Genomic DNA, 20,441 nt, shown 5'->3' on the forward strand with positions numbered 1-20,441 from the left:
GTGTTGGCAGCTGAGGGTGTATTCTTCTATACATTTATACACATGCAGACATAGATATTCATATATAAGATATATAAGGGGTTTTGTATGTGGCTTCTTTTAATTTAAAAAATGGCATTATATTGTACATATTACTGTGTAGCTTGTGGATACCCCTCCAAGTAATTACAGATCAAACATTGTATATAGCTTTGTTTTTTGTTTCCTTTTCTTCTTTTTTTTTTTTTTTTTTTTTTTTTTGAGACGGAGTCTCGCGCTGTCACCCAGGCTGGAGTGCAGTGGCCAGATCTCAGCTCACTGCAAGCTCCGCCTCCCGGGTTCACGCCATTCTCCTGCCTCCGCCTCCCGAGTAGCTGGGACTACAGGCGTCCGCCACCTTGGCCGGCTAGTTTTTTGTATTTTTTAGTAGAGACGGGGTTTCACCGTGTTAGCCAGGATGGTCTCGATCTCCTGACCTCGTGATCCGCCCGTCTCGGCCTCCCAAAGTGCTGGGATTACAGGCTTGAGCCACCGCGCCCGGCCTCCTTTTCTTCTTTTTGAGATGGAGTCTCGCTCTGTCACCCAGGCTGGAGTGCAATGGCATAATCTCGACTCACTGCACCCTCCACCTCCCGGGTTCAAGTGTTTCTCCTGCCTCAGCTTCCCAAGTAGCTGGGACTACAGGTGCCCGCCACCACACCCGGCTAATTTTTGCATTTTTAGCAGAGATAGAGTTTCGCCACCTTGGCCAGGCTGGTCTCGAACTCCTGACCTCAAGTGATCTGCCTGCCTCAGCGTCCCAAAGTGCTAGAATTACAGGAGTGAGCCACCGCGCCTGGCCAGATTAGGCGTGTTTTTAATAGATATGTTATATCATACAATGTGGGATCTGCCCCAATTTATTAATCATTCCCCGTTAATGGATATTCCCATTCATTTCTTCAGGATTCTTCTCATCGCAGTGCTCCAGGCAGCCAACTACCAATCAATTGGAGTTAGCCTGTGAGGTAAAACCTATTTGTCATGTCTCACCCAGTCCAGCTCCTTGTCATACATTCTAGAGAAGAGAACAGACTAGCTCCGTGATCAAAGTGAATCGGTGGCTTGGGGCAGGACTAGAACTGAATTTTCTTGACTTTCAACATTTCCCATATCCCATGTTGTCACTCCCTTAGAGTCATCTACCCTGCTTTTCTCCTCTAGAGTAAAAGAACAAATATAATTTATCTTCTGTGTGCTACCTCTTCAGATATCCAGTCAGTTATGCCATTCCCCTTAAGTCTTCTCTTCCCTAGAGGAAATCTCCTCAGTGCCTTCAATTTTTTTTTCTTAAAACAAGGTTTTCAAATTCCTTTACCATCCTATGAGCTGTTCCTTCTATCTTCTTTCCCCCCAGGGCTGTAGAAATCCCAAGTGTGGCTTCCACATTCACTTTTTTTTTTTTGAGACGGAGTCTCGCTCTATAGCCCAGGCTGGAGTGCGGTGGCCGGATCTCAGCTCACTGCAAGCTCCGCCTCCCGGGTTCACGCCATTCTCCGGCCTCAGCCTCCCGAGTAGCTGGGACTACAGGCGCCCGCCACCTCGGCCGGCTAGTTTTTTGTATTTTTTAGTAGAGACGGGGTTTCACCGTGTTAGCCAGGATGGTCTCGATCTCCTGACCTCGTGATCCACCCCTCTCAGCCTCCCAAAGTGCTGGGATTACAGGCTTGAGCCACCGCGCCCGGCCCACATTCACTTTCTATAGCTATTTATTTATTCAATAAATATATATTGGGCACCTTCTGCATGCCAGGCACTGTTGTAGGCACTGGCTGACTGTATGGCTTGCATTTTGGTCAGTAGAGAGAAACATAAATAAGGTGATACCTGAGAGTGCCAAATTATATAGGAATGAAATAGTGTTAATATAATTGGAGGAGAAACTCCTGAGATTGGATGGTCAGGGAAGCTGTCTTTGAAGAAATGGCAGTGAGCTGAGACCTGAATAACAAGTAGGAGTCAGCCTCTAGGGGAAGACAATTCCACTGAATAAGAAATAATTTGGTACAAGATGAGGTTGGAGTAGCCACAGGAGTCCTGTAGGGCTCTGTAGGCCAAGATAAGAAGTTTGGAATTTGTTTAGATTTTTTTTTTTTTTTCTTTTTTCTGAGACAGAGTTTTGCCCTGTCACCCAGGTTGGAGTGCAATACCGTGATCTTGGCTGACTGCAACATCCACCTCCCAGCTTCAAGTGATTCTCGTGCCTCAGCACCCCAAGTCACTGGGATTACAGGTGTGCACTAGCACGCCTGGCTAATTTTTGTATTTTTAGTAGAGATGGGGTTTCGCCACTTCGGCCAGTCTGGTCTTGAACTCCTGACCTCAAGTGATCCACCCGCCTTAGCCTCCCAAAGTGCTGGGATTACAGGCAAGAGCCACTACTCCTGACCTTGTTTAGATTTAATTTAAGTGCAATGGGAAGTCATTGGAGAATTTTAGGCCAGGGAGGTGACATCTGATTTCCCTTTTAAAAAAAAAAATTGCTGGATGCTTGTTTAACTTGGAGCAAGGTTTCATTTTCCCTCATACCTTTCTTGCTTCTTACATCCAAAGGGATTGGCAACCAGGCCAGTTCCATCTGTTTAGGGGCCCCACAGGGGATCTGTGAGGCAAGTCACAGCTGTTGCCTAATGCACCCCACAGCCCTCCTCAGCAAGCATAGGGAAGTTCAGAGAGATTTGAGTAGCTCCCTTAGACCTGAGCCCAGTAGGTTCAATGGGTCTTTGTATGAAGTTCTCAGTCTAGGGAACCTTAGTCCTTTGGCAGCCAGAGGGGGATGGAGCTGAATGTGGTTTGAGGATAGCGCCAAGGGCACTGGTTGCAAGAGAGACAAATGGAAGAAATGTTGAGTGGAGATATGGAGCTCAAGACACTTAGAAAAAGGCTTCGGAGTAGTGTCCAGAAACCAGCCAACTGAAAAATAGAGCTGTTGTTTGCCTAGTTGAAATAACTTTTCTGTAGTTCCTGCCTAAGAGGGGGATTTGGACACTTTGCAGCTTGTGAGTTTTTGACTTTTGATCTGTCCACTTCCCCTCAGGTTGGCATTTTCTTGGCTTCCAAGAGGAGCCTGAGACAAGCTGGCATCTCTGGAAGTCAGGGGGACTTCCCAACCAGAGAGTTTAGGTTTGGAGCAGCCTTCAGGTGAATTAAGAGGACAGGGATTGATTCACCTCAGAATAGAGATGAGTAAAATCTGATAAATCAGAGCTATATCTTTTCCAGAGTCAGGGAGCTGTGTTAGAGGGGGCGAGATTCCCTCAGCCTGTTGGTAATCTTTGAAAAGCCCTTTGTCCATGCCCACACCTGATAGATACCCAGCCAGTTACTGATCAGATGACTGGCTGCATACCTGAGATCTCCACCAGGGTCACTACCCCACCATCCATCCTCTGCCAGCATTGCGGGACTAGCTTGAAGTAATTTAGAGAGCCCTTGGAGTCCTATCAGTAGGTTAGCAGACACACTGTCTAGCTCTCAGAAAAGGTAGCCAGAAACCAGCAAGGTCAGAGATGTGCTGTGCTTAGTCATGTCACCTTGGGCCAGATCGCCATCAATTCATATCTTTTCTCATAATTTGCAGCCTTCTATTTCCCACTCCTGAAAAACCTTTCCAGTGTATTTTCTGTATTAAATCCGCTTCCTTTGACACTATAACAGCCGGGTGTGGGGGCCAACATCTTCTTGGTCTCTGGGATAAGCATCTGAGTCCCAGTCACGCCTTTTCTCTGGATCTGGAGATTTGGGTGAAAGTTGCTTTAATATCTGGTGTTGGCTTCATCTTTCTTCCAGGAGCTCAGCAGAGCAAGTACCCTGAAAGAGAAAGGCATGAGCCCTTCATGCCCCCTCAGCCCACACTCACCAGGCAAGTTTCAGCCCCTTCTTTCTGTTTGACCCCTTTGCTTCCTTTTTCAGGAGACTGGAGAGGCGTGGCTGGACCAAGACCTCCCCCAATGTGAGCAGGCTTCCTCCTCCCCTCACAATCGTTGCCACCACGCCCAGAAACGTCCTTAAGCCCTGGCCCTCAGGGGAAAGGTAACAGGAGGCCAGAGCCGGGACCATGTGACGGCGCTGGCCCTCGCCACCGCCGTCCCCCCACCCTGGCCCCAGGCCCGGCACCATGATGTTCCGAGACCAGGTGGGCATCCTCGCTGGCTGGTTCAAGGGCTGGAATGAGTGTGAGCAGACAGTGGCCCTGCTGTCACTTCTGAAACGGGTCACCCGTACCCAGGCCCGCTTCCTGCAGCTCTGCCTGGAGCACTCACTGGCGGACTGCAATGACATCCACCTGCTGGAGTCGGAGGCCAACAGTGCTGGTGAGTCTCCACCCTTAGAGATGGGAGCACAGCAGGAGGGAGACCTGGAATAGATGTCGCATGGCTAGGGAGGTCAACTCAACAATGGGGCTAAAATGGGTTGTAGGCTTGGTGGGTGGGGAGTTCCTTACTTCCTAAGTTGTCATCATGGGTCTTCTGGGACTGTGTTGCCATAAATCCTCAGGCATGGCATGGTGGACTTATGGGAGAAGGCAGTGCGAACTGGAAACTCCCCATAACAGGAAGATCATGTAGAGTATCTTATGTGGGCTGCTGAAAGGAACAGACTAAATTAGTCATTATGAAAGGGGTATAGAAGGTGAGCAGTAATTAATTTCTTAAGCTTCAGGATATCAGGGCTAGGAGGTAATTTGAGAACTCTTCCAAAATTCATGTCATCCTATACTATTCTTTACCCTCAAAGTTAGGTTGGACTTAAAGCATAAGCAGCTTTCAGTTCCAGAGAGTTTTGAATTTAGATAGAGTTCATCCTGTCAGTTCCCTAAGTACTTATTAGAGAGGCAGTCTGTGTCCTGTGAGATTGGCATTGGGATGGGTGAGCCAGGCTTCTCTAAGACCTGTCTCTTAGGCCCCAGTTGTAGACAGGAGTCAGGCTAGAATCAGGGGCTACTGCTGAAGCTGTTCTGGCTGTGTGGGCCTCCACAGAGCTGGATGGAGAACTGTTGGCCCCAGTGCCAAGGGGCTCCATGCAGTTTGTCCAAATTAGTCACCCTAACTCTTTGCACCTTCTTCAGAATAATAGTTCATATTGAGCCCTTACAGCAAGCCAAGTAGTGTCTTTACTTGTATATTAACTTTAAAAGCAGTGTTCTTGGCCAGGTGCCGTGGCTTATGCCTGTAATCCCAGCACTTTAGGAGGCGGAGGCTGGCAAATCACCTGAGGTCAGGAGTTCGAGACCAGCCTGGCTAATGTGGCAAAACCCCATCTCTATTAAAAGTACAAAAATTAGCTGGGCGTGGTAGCAGGCGCCTGTAATCCCAGCTACTCGGGAGGCTGAGGTGAAAGAATCGCTTGAACCCGGTGGTGGTTTCAGTGAGCCAAGATCGTGCCATTACCCTCCAGCCTGGGCTATGAGAGCAAAACTTTGTCTCCAAAAAAAAAAAAAAAAAAAAGCAGTGTTCTTGTGTGGCTCTCAAGTCAGACTAAGTTTAAATCCCAGTTCTGTTACTTGCCATATAACCAAGTAATTTAACCTCTCTGTGCTTCAGTTTCCTGCGCGCCACCACACTTGGCTAATTTTTGTATTTTTAGTAGAGACAGGGTTTCACCATGTTGGTCAGGCTGGTCTCGAACTCCTGACCTCGTGATCTGCCCACGTCAGCCTCCCAAAGTGCTGGGATTACAGGCGTGAGCCATCACACCCAGCCAGTTTCCTCATCTTAAATTCAAGATGATATCCTGAGAAGTATGTAACCTCAGTAAAAAGAAAAGGAAAGAAAAAATCAAGATGATAATTATATCTGCTTTCTAGGGTAGTTGTGAGGATTCAATGAATTAACACATGTGGCCGGGCACGGTGGCTCACGCCTGTAATCCCAGCACTTTGGGAGGCCGAGGCGGGTGGATCACGAGGTCAGGAGATCGAGACCATCCTGGCTGACACGGTGAAAACCCATTTCTACTAAAAATTACAAAAAATTAGCTGGGCGTGGGGGCGGGCGCCTATAGTCCCAGCTACTCTGGAGGCTGAGGCAGGAGAATGGCGTGAACCCGGGAGGTGGAGCTTGCAGTGAGCCGAGATCGTGCCTGGGTGACAGAGCCAGACTCTGTCTCAAAAAAAAAAAAAAAAAAAAAAAACGAGTAGCTTCCTACATGCCTGACATGTAGTAAACACTTAATAACTGCCAGTTGTTATTTTTAATGTCAATGACTCATTTAGTCCTCACAACAACCCCATGAGCTAGGTCCTGTCATTAGCCCCATTTTACAGGTGAGGAAACAAGCATGGGCTGCTAGGATTGGGATTTGGGGAGCCACATAGCTGCCTGGCCTCCCTCATCTCCTGAGGCCCACCTGCCTTAGCATCAGTCACCTTTATTTTACTGAGTTTTTATGTGGAAGTCACAGAAGCAGCATGATCGTAGCGGGAGACAGTTACTTAGGCCAGGTGTCACATCAGCTTAGTTCCTAGTCTGGCAGTAAGTTCTTAGTCCTAGACAAAGAGCAATAAGAACCCAGCTCAGCTGCAGCAGGCTCAGAGCTCAGCCATTTCTTACCCCTGCCATACTCTCCACTACTCTAATACTAAAGGCAGGAGTTATGTTTGTGGTATAACTCTGCCTTCAGAGTAGGGGCTCCTGTGGGGCAGGCCAGTGTTTTACATAGCTTCGTCACACATCCCCACTGCCTCTTCCTGAGCAGGCAGTTGGATTCCCACTGGGTGCCACTCTTGGCTGTATATCAGAATCACCAGTAGTACTTGGTAATTTGAGTATTTTTAGTTTTTGCTTTTGTTTTCAGAACTTGTAGTAAAATCAGATAGTACAAAATGTGAAAGTGAGGTTTTTCTTCCAGACTTCACGTTCTCGTTTCCTTATGTTTTATGAGATAAATTCCCTGCATATATGAATGCATACATATTCTCCTTCCAACTTTGTCATTGTTTTGTCTTAATACATATGGCCAAACATGCATATTAGCCGGTTTGGTTTTTTTCACTTACCAATTGATTTGAAGATCATTCCATATTCAGCACATACGTCTATATCTTCTTGTTAAGTATTTATTTACACCTCACAGCAACTCTGTAGGGTGGGCCCTGTTACTCCCCCATTTTACAGAGGAGACTGAGGTCTGGAGATATTCAATGACTTGCCGTGGGTCACACAATTGGTAAGACGTAGAATTCAAATTTGACTTCAGAATTCTTTAGAGGTCTTGACCAATAGACTCCTCCACATGGTACATGTGGTCTTCCTCTTACAAATAGTGATGTAATAAGTACCCTTGAAACATCTCTAGGATGAACTCTTCAGATTCTGCAGAACTGCTAGTTTAGAGGTATATGCAATTAAAATATTTTTTCTCACTACATTGTGCTTGAAAGACATGCTGCATTTTATACAAATAACCTGAGGACCATTCCCAGACAGTTTGCAATGGGATATTGGTGGTAATGCCTAGCCAGGGTTGAGAAGTGCTGTGAAATGAATTGAATGATGAATGAATATATGAATCAAGGTTTTTATCCATAGCCCCATGTCAGATGGTGAGAATATAACAAGCTGGTACTTAAATAGGTGGAGAGGAAAGGAGAACTTAGAATGAGGGAGAGCCGTGGTGTGTTCCAGAGTCAGCAGGAAGCCTGCTGGGACTGGGGCAAAGCATGAGTTGAAAGAGAAGTGATCACAGAGGTAAATTCTGGTAGAGTCTTGAATGCCTGTTTTCTAGTAGACCTACGGGCTCTAAGACTAAGAAGGCAGGTGCCTCCTGTCTCACTCCTACCCTCAAGTAGAACCCCACCTGCCTTATTTGTAAGGAAGGTGCTACTTTCTGGGCCTGGAGACCTGCCTCAAAGAAGGAGCTGTTCATACTCTTGTTTCTCCTCTGGTTATTATGGCCTTCCCATTCCCTGGTGTTTCTCAGACTTGCATCATCATCAGAATCACTGGGGACAGGTGAGTGTTAAAATCCAGATTTCTGCCCCCCGTAGACCTACTAAATCAGAATCCTGAGGGGATGGGCCTGGGAATGAGTACCCAGGTTCTTCTGCTCACCAGGTAGTGTGAGAGGTGATGCCCTGCTGGATGATTCATTTGTTGTGAGACATGAGACACCCAAGAGTTGTAGATCCAGCTCTCCACTAACACCTCTTGTGACCTGGGTCAATCCTGCCTGACCCTCTTGGGCCTCAGGATCCCTATTTGGACAGTGAGGGGGTTGTTCTGGTACTTTCCAGGTCCTTCTTGGGCTCTGAAATAATGTGTCAAAGAAGACAGAGCCTTGGGAGAGACCCAGCACATTCTTCTAGGGCAAGAGTTCTTAATATTTAGCGGGATAGACCACTCAGAAAATCTTCCCCTCCTCCCCACTGTCCCCAAAAAGAAGCATACCTATTCCACAAACCAAATCTTGAGTTCAGTTGGTTCACTAGTCCCCTGTCTCCCTGGCCGGGTGTGGTGGCTCACGCCTGTAATCCCAACACTTTGGGAGGCCAAGGTAGGCGGATCACGAGGTCAGGAGATCGAGACCATTCCGGCTAACACGGTGAAACCCCATCTCTACTAAAAATACAAAAAAATTAGCCGGGCGTGGTGGCAGGCACCTATAGTTCCAGCTACTCGGGAGGCTGAGGCAGGAGAATGGTGTGAACCCAGGAGGTGGAGCTTGCAGTGAGCCGAGATCGTGCCACTGCACTCTAGCCTGGGTGACAGAGCCAAACTCTGTCTCAAAAAAAAAGAAAGAAAGAAAAGAAAAGAAAAAGAGTTGCCTGTCTCCAAGCCCTTCTCTTTTTTTTTTTTTTTTTTTGAGACGGAGTCTCACTCTGTCGCTGGAGTGCAGTGGCCGGATCTCAGCTCACTGCAAGCTCCGCCTCCCGGGTTTACGCCATTGTCCTGCCTCAGCCTCCCGAGTAGCTGGGACTACAGGCGCCCACCACCTCGCCCGGCTGGTTTTTTGTATTTTTTTAGTAGAGACGGGGTTTCACCGTGTTAGCCAGGATGGTCTCAATCTCCTGACCTCATGATCCGCCCGTGTCGGCTTCCCAAAGTGCCGGGATTACAGGCTTGAGCCACCGCACCCAGCCTCCAATCCCTTCTTTAGCTTGGTCCCTTCAAACCCGGAGAGCTGACCAGTGAGGCAGATACCCTGCTTTTTTCTGGGTTGTATCTCCATGTCCCACAAAACCAACCTTACTACTTCCTCCAGTTCTCCAGGAAAATCTTGGGTGTGGGTCAGAGCTGCCCAGTTGCCTGCTCCCTGCTCAGATAGGTCAGGTAGCACAGAGTTCACCTAGGTGAGTATGTCCCTAGCTTTGTGTTAGAATCCCCCAGGGCCTTTCTAAAAATAGTGTGAAGCCCAGGACCTATCCCTGGAGATTTAAAGCTCCCTGGTTGACTCTTCTGTGCACCCAGTGGAGAACCACTTGTCTTGATGCTGACGCTGATTCTGAGTAGGCCCAGGAAGGTGGTGAGGATACTGTTGTGTGACCTACTAGAAGTGGGGAGTTGGGGCTTATAGCTGTGGAAAGCCTGGCCTAGGTCATTGCTTCCTCTCAGGCAGCTGGGAAGGTATAGGGAAGTCCTCCAGCCCAGGCAGCCAGCATCAGTTTCATGGAAGTAGGACCTGAGGCAACACCTAGAAACAGAAAAGCAATGTTCAAAGGGTTCCTGGAACAGGGAAGAAGAGGTCCCGGGTTGCCCCTTGTTGTAATCCCTGTTAGTTCTCCAAGTGCTGTCTTCCCTGCCTCTTTGGAGCTAGAACAATAACCCTGGCCCTCTCCTTTGCCCTGATGCTGACTTGGACCAGAAGGCTGTTCCTATGGACAGGAGGGAGGAGACTGGGTTCAGGGGAGCTGAATTCCACTTCCCTCCATTGTCCTGTAACTTCCTGGGAGACATTTCCTACATTTTCTTCCTCCTATCTTCTGAGTCAGTCCCCATATCTAGCAGGTTTAAACTCCTCCCTCTCTGGCTCATTCAGTCTGGGTGGGGAAACTGAGGTCAGGAGGGGGCAATGGCAAGTGAGTCACCAGAGCTCAGCCCTGGCCTCCACCCTCCACTTTCAGGCTCTGCTTGACAGTTCATCAAACAAATTGTGAGCCCCCTGGTCCTCCCCCGTGTCGTGTCGTGTTGTGTGAGCTGGGGTGAGGCAGAGAAGGTCCTGTTTAGAGCCAAACCCTAGCCCCTCTGACTGGTGCCTGAGGCTACTACAATTGTTGTACCAGGCCAGTACATAAAAATGGGTTTGCTCTTAGGGCAGTCTCATTTGGTCCCTGTAATTTGCCAGGACCCAGGGTCATGACCTGCTTAGCTCGAGTCACCTGGCCAGCTCTGCCCTGCTGCCACTATAGCCAAGGAGGACATTTATACGCACAGTCTTCCTCGACCTCTCCATGTTTGCAGAGGCCAGGTTTGCAGCTTGGTGAGAAGCAGCCATTGGTGTCATAGCATTCCCCAGCCTCTTCCCCCATCCGCCCACCTCCAGAATTTCATCATTGCTTGTTGTACATCTAGCTCCAAGGAACCAGAGATGTGTCTGTTTTTGGTAAATAACTGTGTGAAATTCCCCACCCCTGTCGGGAATCTTAACGGGAAGGCCCAGATGTTCTCTTGTACATGAACTGTTCCCACCAGCCCTGAACAGCATGGGCTTTAGATTCAACCAGGAGCAACAACGGTAATAGTTAAAATGTACTTGAGCACTTACCACACGCCAGGCACTTTGCATGATTGTCTCATTGACTCTTTACAGCAACCCTGTGAGTTAGAGGCTTTACAGTCCCCATTGCACAGAAGAGGAGACCAAGGATCAGAGAGGTTAAAGGACTGGCCCACAATTATATTGAGTTAGGTCATACAGGCAGAGCTAGATTTTGAACCCAGCAAGTTTGCCTGTTGAACTTGTGCTCTTACTTAGATATACTTTGCTAGGACCTGAGACAAAGTACACCACTACCTTCCAGGGGACCATCTGGGTTCGATTGAGCAGGTATTCGTTGGGCATCTGCTGTGCCTCCACTCTGGGCCAGACTTTTTCTGATCTGGGCAAGAAACTAGAAGTTCCATCCCCACCCATTATTTGTGGCCCCAGCTGGGCTCACCCCAAGGGGTCTGAGGCTGCACAAATTCCTTGGACCAGTTCCAGTACTCACTGATGCTTCTCAGTCATGGGAGGCCCGCCCTCCCCACCATCACCACACAGACACATGAACACACATTTCCCCAGAGCCAGCCTCCATTTGTCCAAAACCACTCTCCGCTTTCTCGGCAGCAGAACAAGGTCCTGCATTGAGCCCAACCCTTGGGGCTGTTCTGTCATGTCCCCTGGCAGTACCAGAGAAGAAGCTGTGTCCCTTAGCCCTGGAGTCCTGGCAGTACTCTGGAGTGGGGAAAGGACTAGACAAGGCTTCTCTCTGTCCCAGATGCCTCTGGCTATGCTGCAAGGGCTAAACAACAGCGATTGAAAATGTCAGGGTAGGGCTTGAGGGGCAGGCTGACTCGACTCTACTGGAGAAGAGAGGAAAACACCCATCATTGAGCCACAGACTGAATACTTACTGTGGTACGCTCTGTCAGATGCTTTACATGCATCATCTCCCTACATTTTCTCAGCAGCTTTATAATCCTTACTTTACAGAGGAGGAAGCATATTGCCCAGACAACTATGTGTGTGTGTTTGACTGGGATGCATATTGTTGACTTATTTTTATTTTTATTTATTTTCATTCTTGACTTTCTGTCCCTAATGGGAATCACTATCTTTCTTCTTTCTCATCAAGAACTGAAAACTGTAGGACTAGGTTATCAAACAGGGGTACCACAGAGTTCTTACTGTTTGATCCAGTACCAGGTGGAGTTGGGAGGGCAAGAATGACAAAAGTTCTGTGACTTCAGGAAGGCCTATTCTGCCTTGGAAAATGATCTTTAGATGTGGAGATGGCTGAAGGACAGTTGCATAATCTTGGCAGCCGGTTCAAGTGAAGACAGACAAGGGAGTGAAGTTTCCTAGCTTTGAGTGGCAGATGCTGAAGGGGATCTGGAAAGCCAGGGAAGAAGAGAGACTTGGGACTGGAGAGATAAAAGGTTGTGGGTAAAAAGTTCCTCCCTAGCTGGGCATGGTGGCTCACGCCTGTAATCCCAGCACTTTGGGAGGCCGAGTCGAGTGGATTACAAGGTTAGGAGATCGAGACCATCCTGGCTAACACGGTAAAACCCCATCTCTACTAAAAATACAAAAAAAAAAAAAAAAGCCAGGCATAGTGGCGGGCACCTATAGTGCCAGCTACTCGGGAGGCTGAGGCAGAAGAATGGCGTGAACCCAGGAGGCGGAGCTTGCACTGAGCTGAGATTGCACCACTGCACTCCAGCCTGGGTGACAGAGCGAGACTCTGTCTCAAAAAAAAAAAAAAAAGTTCCTCCCCGCTGGGCACCATGGCTCACACCTATAATCCCAGCACTTTGGGAGGCTGAAGCAGGTGGATCACCTGAGGTTAGGAGTTTGAGACCAGCCTGACCAATGTGGCAAAACCCTGTCTCTACTCAAAATACAAAAATTAGCCAGGAGTGGTGGTGCGTGCCTGTAATCCCAGCTACTGGTGGGGGCTGAGGCAGGAGAATCGCTTGAACCCAGGAGGTGGAGGTTGCAGTGTACCGAGATCATGCCACTGCACTCCAACTTGAACAACAGAGCAAGCCTCCATCTCAGAAAAAAAAAAAAAAATGTAGAGGCACACAGAGCCTGGGTTCAGATCTTAGCTGTGTCGCTTATGGGCTCTGTCACTTGGGGTATGTGACCTCACCTTCCCAAATCTGTTTTCTCATCTGCAAGATGAGCACGCTAAAACAAGATTAAAACAGGGATGAAAAGCAATCATATTTTTAGCCATAGTGTCTGGCACATAGTGCTCAATAAACAGTATCCTTCATTCTGAATGAAAGTGTCGTATGTTATTGCTATTGTTAGTAATAGCAACAACAATAGTGGTATTGGTTCTACTATTAATTTTAACCAATACTCTAGGCATAGTATGAGTTGATGACTTTGAATGAATGGATTTAGCAGATGTTCTCTTGGCTGGGCACAGTGGCTCATGCCTGTAATCCTAGCACTTTGGGAGGCCGAGGTGGGCAAATCATTTGAAATCAGGAATTCAAGACCAGCTTGGCCAAGATAGTGAAAAAAGTAACAGGCGGGACGCGGTGGCTCACGTCTATAATCCCAGCACTTTGGGAGGCCAAGGTGGGCGGATCACCTGAGGTCAAGAGTTCCAGACCAGTCTGGCCAACGTGGTTAAATGCCCCCTCCACTAAAAATATAAAAATTAGCCAGCTGTCATGATGCATGCCTGTAATCACAGCTACTCAGGAGACTGAGGCAGGAGAATCGCTTGAACCCCAGAGGCAGAGGTTGCAGTGAGCCGAGATCATACCACTGCACTCCAGCCTGGGCAACAAAGTGAGACTCCGTCAAAAAAAAAAAAAATTAGCCAGGCATGGTGGTGCATGCCTGTAATCCCAGCTACTTGGGAGGCCAAGGCAGGAGAATCACTTGAACCTGGAGGCAGAGGTTGCAGTGAGCTGAGATCACTGCACTCCAGCCTGTGCAAAACAAAAAACAAAAACTAACAAACAGGTGTTGTCTCCAGGAAGCTTAGAGCAGCAAGCCCCAGGCCAAGAAGATGCACAGTCTTTATGGCCAGGAGCTAGGAGTTGTGTGAGATTCATTTCCCTAAGGCTACAAACTTAAGCAGAATTAGGAGTGTCTGTGAATTCTAGGCCACAGATTTCTAAGGGGATCATTAAGAGAAATAGGGCTACAGAAAGGGCATTTCTGAGTTTGTATGCAAGGCCAGGTGTCCATCCTTCAGGGTGGGCAGAGGAGACCAGAAGTCCATGGAACTTTTTTTTTTTTTTTTTTAAGTCAATCCTGAAGCATGCTAGATGTCCTTGAAATCTTCAAGGCCTAAGGAACTTGGGTCGAAAGACCCTCAAATGTCTAGGTTTCCAAGACTTTCCATATAGATTCTTATTCCCAGCCTCTTGGTTTGCTGGGCCTGGAGATTTGGCTTGTGCCTTTAGAATATCTGTGTGTATTTGAAACGAGGGAGACACAGTGAGGTATAATAACCACCATACTAGTAAAAGCAGCTAGTGTTTACTGGGGACTTACTATATGCTGTGGCCTGACATAATTCATAGCAGCCATGCCAGGTAGAAATGATTCTGGGCTCTACTTTACAGATAGAGAAAATAGAGCTCAGTGAAGTGATCACACTTGCCTAGAGTCACATGGCCAGTAAGTGGTGGTGAAGGGACATATGCCACATCTCTGCCTATTCCTTTTCATCACCCATTCCTTTGGAGTCCTAGCTCTGTCTGGTTAGAACCAGCTCCTGTGCCCATTTCCAAGACTTCACCATTAGCACATCTCTCAGAACTCCTTTGTGAGATATTTGTAAATCATCACCTTGGCTGCAGGTGTGAGCTCAGTTGCCCAAGGGTGACAGCATAGTTGGCCTCAGACCTAAATCTTTGTCTCTTTTCCCAAGTATTGGTATTCTTTGTCTTTCTCCTTGTCCTGTCAGCATTATCTCCATCTTCCACCCTGTTTAGCTAGTCACAGAAGTGCTAATGAGGTTTTTTCTTTTCCTTTTTTTTTTTTTTTTTTTTTGAGATAGAGTCTCACTTTGCCCCCAGGCTGAAGTGCAGTGGTGCAATCTCGGCTCACTGCAGACTTCACCTCCCAAGTTCAAGCAATTCTCCTGCCTCAGCCTCCCAAGTAGCTGGGATTACAGGCATCCACCACCATGCCTGGCTAATTTTTGTATTTTTAGTAGAGACAGGCTTTCACCGTGTCAGCCAGGCTGGTCTCCAACTCCTGACCTCTGGTGATCCACCCACCTCAGCCTCCCAAAGCGCTGGGATTACAGGCGTGAGCCACCGCGCCCGGTACTAATAAGGTCTTTGAGGGGGAGAGTCAGACTTATAACAATTCCTACCCAAGCCTTCCTTGATGTGGCCAGCCTGGGGCCATGTTCTTAGGGACCTCCCTTGTGGGTTGAAAAGGGAAACCTGGCTTATCTCCACAGGTCCTCACACAGTGGGATAGAAAGGAGAGGTCAAGATGACCATGGCATGGAACAGCCAGGGGATGCTTCCTGGAGGAAGGCAGTAAGTTAGGCCATCTACAAAAGAGAATTTGTATAGGAGGAAGGAGGTTGTTGTGGGCCAAATCCTTGAATCTCAGCCAAGGTGTGGAACTTGGATAAATACATACTGTGGAGAGAACCCCAGGAAGATGGGGAGATATCCTGAGCTGAGTCTTTATCTGGAGGAATGGGAGATGGATGGTGCCCTGGAAATGAAGGTGATGTTAGGCTAGGAGCTCTTGGACTTGAGTCTGTTGGTGCTTGCTGGTTGCCATTATAAACTCCTGGTCAGGAACATGAGATCCTGTTGTGATTTAGGAAGATAAATGCATCTGGATGTATGGGATCGACTGGAAGGGGAAAATCTAGAAGCAGAGAGACCAGTTAAAAAACAATAGCAAGCATTTATTATGTTGCCAAACCACTTTCCGTTCTTTGCTAGCTCATTGAATCTCAAAGCAACACTGTGAATTGGGTACTGTAATTATCTCCAAAATTTCACAGATAATTTGATGCCCAGTGAGGTTCAAGGTAACCTACCAAGATCCAACTAGTAAGCTGGGGTGTCTAGACCATCTGATTCTAGAGCCCAAGCTTTTAACTACCATATAGCACTGCCTTCTCCATTCAGAAAGGAGGAGACTGCTTTTTGACAGGGAAAATGGCGTAGAGACCATGAAGAATGGAGAAGGGGTCATGGAGATAAAGCATGAGAGCAGGCCTGGGGGCAGGAGGAGTTCAGATTCCAGAGTAGCAAGTTTGGCTGATTGGGAGGCACTGCAGGTTTTTGAGAACAGGAGTGATAGAACGAAGAAAAATTACACCAGGTATGGTGGGCGCATGACTGTAGTACCAGCTACTTGGGAGGCTGAGGCAAGAGGATTGCCTGAGTCCGGGAGTTCTGGGCTATAGTGTGCTATGCTGATTGGGTATCTGCACTAAGTGTGGCCCCAATATGGTGACCTCCTAGGAGCAGGGGACCAGCAGGTTGCCTAAGGAAGGGTGAACTGGCCCAGTTCAGAAATGGAGCAGGTCAAAAGTCCTGTGCTGATCAATAGTGGGGCTGCACTTGTGAATAGCCACTGCACTGCAGCCTGGGCAACATAGCGAGACCCCATCTCTTAAAAAAAAACAATAAGACAAAAATTACACCAGAGGCAGGGTCAGTGTGTTTGATCTCACCTATATGAGGGATAAGGTTGGGAGTTATGAAAAGAAGATTGTTATGAAAAGGAGATTGGAGCTGAGGGAGTAGGCGATAGGCAGTGCTCTCAGGTGAACAGGAGTACCCCACCCTGGCTCTCCTGACATTTCTTCTTATCCCTTCTGTAGCCATCGTCAGCCAGTGGCAGCAGGAGTCCAAAGAGAAGGTGGTGTCCCTCCTGCTGTCCCACCTTCCCCTGCTTCAGCCAGGCAACACAGAGGCCAAGTCGGAGTACATGAGGCTACTGCAAAAAGTGCTGGCCTACTCAATCGAGAGCAATGCCTTCATCGAGGAGAGCCGCCAGCTGCTTTCCTATGCCCTCATCCACCCAGCCACCACACTGGAGGACCGCAACGCGCTGGCCCTCTGGCTGAGCCACCTGGAAGAGCGGTTGGCTAGTGGCTTCCGCTCCCGGCCAGAGCCCTCCTACCATTCACGCCAAGGCTCAGATGAGTGGGGAAGCCCTGCAGAGCTGGGCCCTGGGGAGGCAGGGCCAGGCTGGCAGGACAAGCCACCCCGGGAAAATGGACACGTGCCCTTCCACCCGTCCAGCTCAGTGCCGCCAGCCATCAACAGTATTGGGAGCAATGCAAACACAGGTAAGTAGTCTTTACTAGGAGCTATTTTAAGAACATTATAGGCCGGGCGCGGTGGCTCAAGCCTGTAATCCCAGCACTTTGGGAGGCCGAGACGGGCGGATCACTAGGTCAGGAGATCGAGACCATCCTGGTTAACACGGTGAAACCCCGTCTCTACTAAAAAATACAAAAAACTAGCCGGGCGATGTGGCGGGCGCCTGTAGTCCCAGCTACTCAGGAGGCTGAGACAGGAGAATGGCCCAAACCCGGGAGGCGGAGCTTGCAGTGAGCTGAGATCCGGCCACTGCACTCCAGCCTGGGCGACAGAGCAAGACTCCGTCTCAAAAAAAAAAAAAAAAAAAAAAAGGAACATTATACATATAAACTCAAGATTCAAAGCGAGGCAGTCTGGCTGTAGAGCTCATACTCTGAACTACTATGCTACACTACCTCCACCAAAAAGTATCCCTCCTGGAGATGCTCAGCCCTCACGAAGGGGAGGGGCCACCCATGCAGGGTGCCTATAAATTTCTCTCTCTTCATACCTTCTGTGCTCCCCATCGTGGGGACCTCAGCAGCCATTAAAGGACCAAGATTGAACAGTGTTGATAGAGGTTTGGACCAAAAGAGGAAAAGGAATTGGGCATTCCAAGTAGAAGGCACAGCATGAAATAAGCACAGGGGTGGAACATTAGAGAGGACAGTATACAGACGGATCTGACTGGGGCGGATTTGAATGAGTAATAAGAGTAGCAGAGACTTGTGCTTACTGTGTGCCTATCTCTCTGCTAAGGACTTCATGCGGAAAGGGAGGCAGAGAGGCAAAAGAAGTGACTTGCCCAAGATCACACAGAGGCGACAGAGTCAGCATCAGGATTTGAACTCAGGCCTGTCTTTACCCTCAGACCTCAGTGTGTGAAGGCCACATTCTGGGGGGCATTGAAGGACAGGAGAAGCTTTTGGATTCCAGGCAGTTGCAGGAAACAGGAAATCATTAAAATATTTTTGAGTGGGGAGCAAGGATTGGCCTTTGAGGGCAGGCAGCTTGGGTTTGGGGTGCTGCCAAAAACAGATCAGGATTTCTTGGAGAGTGCAAGGCCTTGGAACTCCGGCTGGCATTCTTGTTTTTGTCATTCTCATGCTGTGGCCAGCCTCCACCCCAGTGCAGAGCCAAGCAGGGCTCCTCAGGAACTGCACGATCATTCCAGTCAGGGTAATTTCCTGCCTCTCAGCCTTGCCTGCCCACTTCTTGGCTGAGAAGGGAGAAAGAAGGAGGCCAGAGATACCAAAACAGGCAAAAAGGCCTGTCTTGAGGATTCCCCAGTCCCCCAGGGCCCAGAGTGTGCCATGTTCCCCAGGAGTGCTGAGTGGGGACAGAAGCCAGGGCTGAGGGAGTCTAGAGGCTGAAGAACTCCTGTAAAGAGGGCCCCGATACTCTGGGGTAGGGCAGAAACTTATTAGGGGTGGGCCACTGCCTTGCCTTGTCCCTCAGGTGACTTCCTAGCCAGGAGCATCAGTGTTGTCACAGCTGAGGGAAGATGCTCTGGGGCCTGCAGCAGGCTAGACCTCCTTCCTGTGCTGGGTGTCACTGTAGCACTGGCAGGAACCCCAGCCTTTCCATCAGAAACAAGGCTTGGGCTCTGTCTCAGCCTGTCAACTCCCGTGGGAACTGGGGCAAAGGGCTTCAGCTCCCTGGGCCTTGGTGTCCTCACCTACCCAGGGTGAGGCTCGTTGGCTTTGTTTTATTTCTTTTGGCTAGGCTGACTTGGGGTACTTCTGGATGTCATAGGTGGAGCTCACAGGCCCTTTTAGCACCCTTTTGTCCTTTATCAAATCATCAAACTTCGTTGGAAGGACTTCTGTGTGTCATGCTCTGTGCCTGATCATGGGATTGCAGAAGTAATTGGGCTGGGCTGCCATTCTCCATGGACCCACAGTCCAGTGCAAGAGGGAGGCTAGCGAGAAGGGCAGCAAGCGCCAGGCGTGAGGCAGCAGCAGAGGGGTACGTGACCAAGGCATGAAGGGAGAAGTGACTGATGGAGAAGAGTTGGAGAGGTGAGCAAGGCAGAGGGAAAAGCACAGATAAAGGTCTGGGAGCTCATGGGAACCTGCCCTGTCTTGGGAGTGGTTAAAAATCATGTTGGAGGCCGGGAGTGGTGGCTCACACATGTAATCTCAGCACTGGGAGGCCGAGGTGGGTGGATCACCTGAGGTCGGGAGTTCAAGACCAGCCAAAGCAACATGGAGAAACCCCGTCTCTACTAAAAAAATACAAAATTAGCCAGGCGTGGTGGTGGGTGCCTGTAATCCCAGCTACTTGGGAGGCTGAGGCAGGAGAATTGCTTGAATCCGGGAGGCAGAGGTTGCAGTGAGTCGAGATCACGCCACTGCACTCCAGCCTGGCGACAGAGCGAGACTCTATCTCAAAAAAATTAAAAATATATATATATACACACACACACACATATATATGTACATATACACACACGCACATATATGAAAACACACACACACACACACACACACATATATATATATATTAGCCAAGCGTGGTGGTGGGCACCTGTAGTCCCAGCTACTCGGGAGGCTGAGGCAGGGAGAATTGCTTGAACCTGGGAGGCAGAGGTTGCAGTGGGCCAAGATCACACTGTTGTACTCCAGCCTGGGCGACAGAGCAAAACTCCATCTCAAAAAAAAAGATCAAGTTGGATTCCTTTGCCAACCTCAGACTTGGGATGCACAGAGGGTGTGGAGCATCCTGCAGAAGAGGACCTGGGATCACTCTGAGTCTCCAGGCCTCATGAGGGGCCAGTTTGGGCTCACTGCAGAAAAAAAAAATGGGAGGTAGTGAGGCCCCATAACAGGGTTGTTGAGGAAGCAGCTTACGTACTTCCTTCGTTACAAGATATAATGATGTTTAAGATGGGACAGGTTCCTGCTGTCATAGGTCTTCTATTCTAGCAGGGGGTACAGTTAATAAGGAAACAAACCAGCTCACGCCTGTAATCCTAGCACTTTGGGAGGCCGAGGTGGGCGGATCACGAGGTCAGGAGATGGAGACCGTCCTGGCCAACATGGTGAAACCCTGCCTCTATTAAAATACAAAAAAATTAGCTGAGCATGGTGGCAGGCATCTGTAGTCCCAGCTACTCGGGAGGCTAAGGCAGGGGAATTGCTTGAACCCGGGAGGCGGAGGTTGCAGTGAGCGAAGATCGCACCACTGCGCTCCAGCCTAGTGACAAGAGCGAGATTCCATCTCAAAAAAGTAAATAAATAAATTTTGTAGAAAGTAAACAAATAACTTGATAATTTCAGGTTGTGATAGGTGCTGTGAGAAAGACAAGACAGTAATGTGATAGAGTGACTGGAATTGGGGCAGCAGAGGTGGGCAGTGACTTCAGATTAAGGGTTTAGGGTAGGCTTCAGAGGAGGTGAGACTTGAGGGAGCCACCCGCTAAGATCAAGAAAGTAAGAAGAAAGAGCGAGTCTAGAAGTCCTG

At 48.8% G+C, this 20,441-nt stretch overlaps 1 protein-coding gene across 3 annotated transcripts in view; it reads left to right on the forward strand.

Annotated features, from left to right (window-relative positions):
• The window catches only part of LOC105495373 (sterile alpha motif domain containing 4B), a 43,613-nt gene that overhangs the window by 11,886 nt on the left and 11,286 nt on the right, over positions 1 to 20,441 (forward strand). For 2 of the 3 annotated variants that reach the window (XM_011764813.2, XM_071086752.1), the window contains exons 2-4: positions 925 to 986; positions 3,931 to 4,331; positions 16,493 to 16,963. In XM_011764813.2, coding sequence (XP_011763115.1) covers positions 4,136 to 4,331; positions 16,493 to 16,963 — 667 coding nt within the window. In that variant the 5' untranslated portion in view covers positions 925 to 986; positions 3,931 to 4,135. The remainder of the gene's footprint in view (positions 1 to 924; positions 987 to 3,930; positions 4,332 to 16,492; positions 16,964 to 20,441) is intronic. The other variant, XM_011764812.2, reaches the window with a different exon arrangement.

The sequence above is a fragment of the Macaca nemestrina genome, chromosome 20 (genome assembly GCF_043159975.1).
Source record: "Macaca nemestrina isolate mMacNem1 chromosome 20, mMacNem.hap1, whole genome shotgun sequence".
Lineage (NCBI taxonomy): Eukaryota > Metazoa > Chordata > Mammalia > Primates > Cercopithecidae > Macaca > Macaca nemestrina.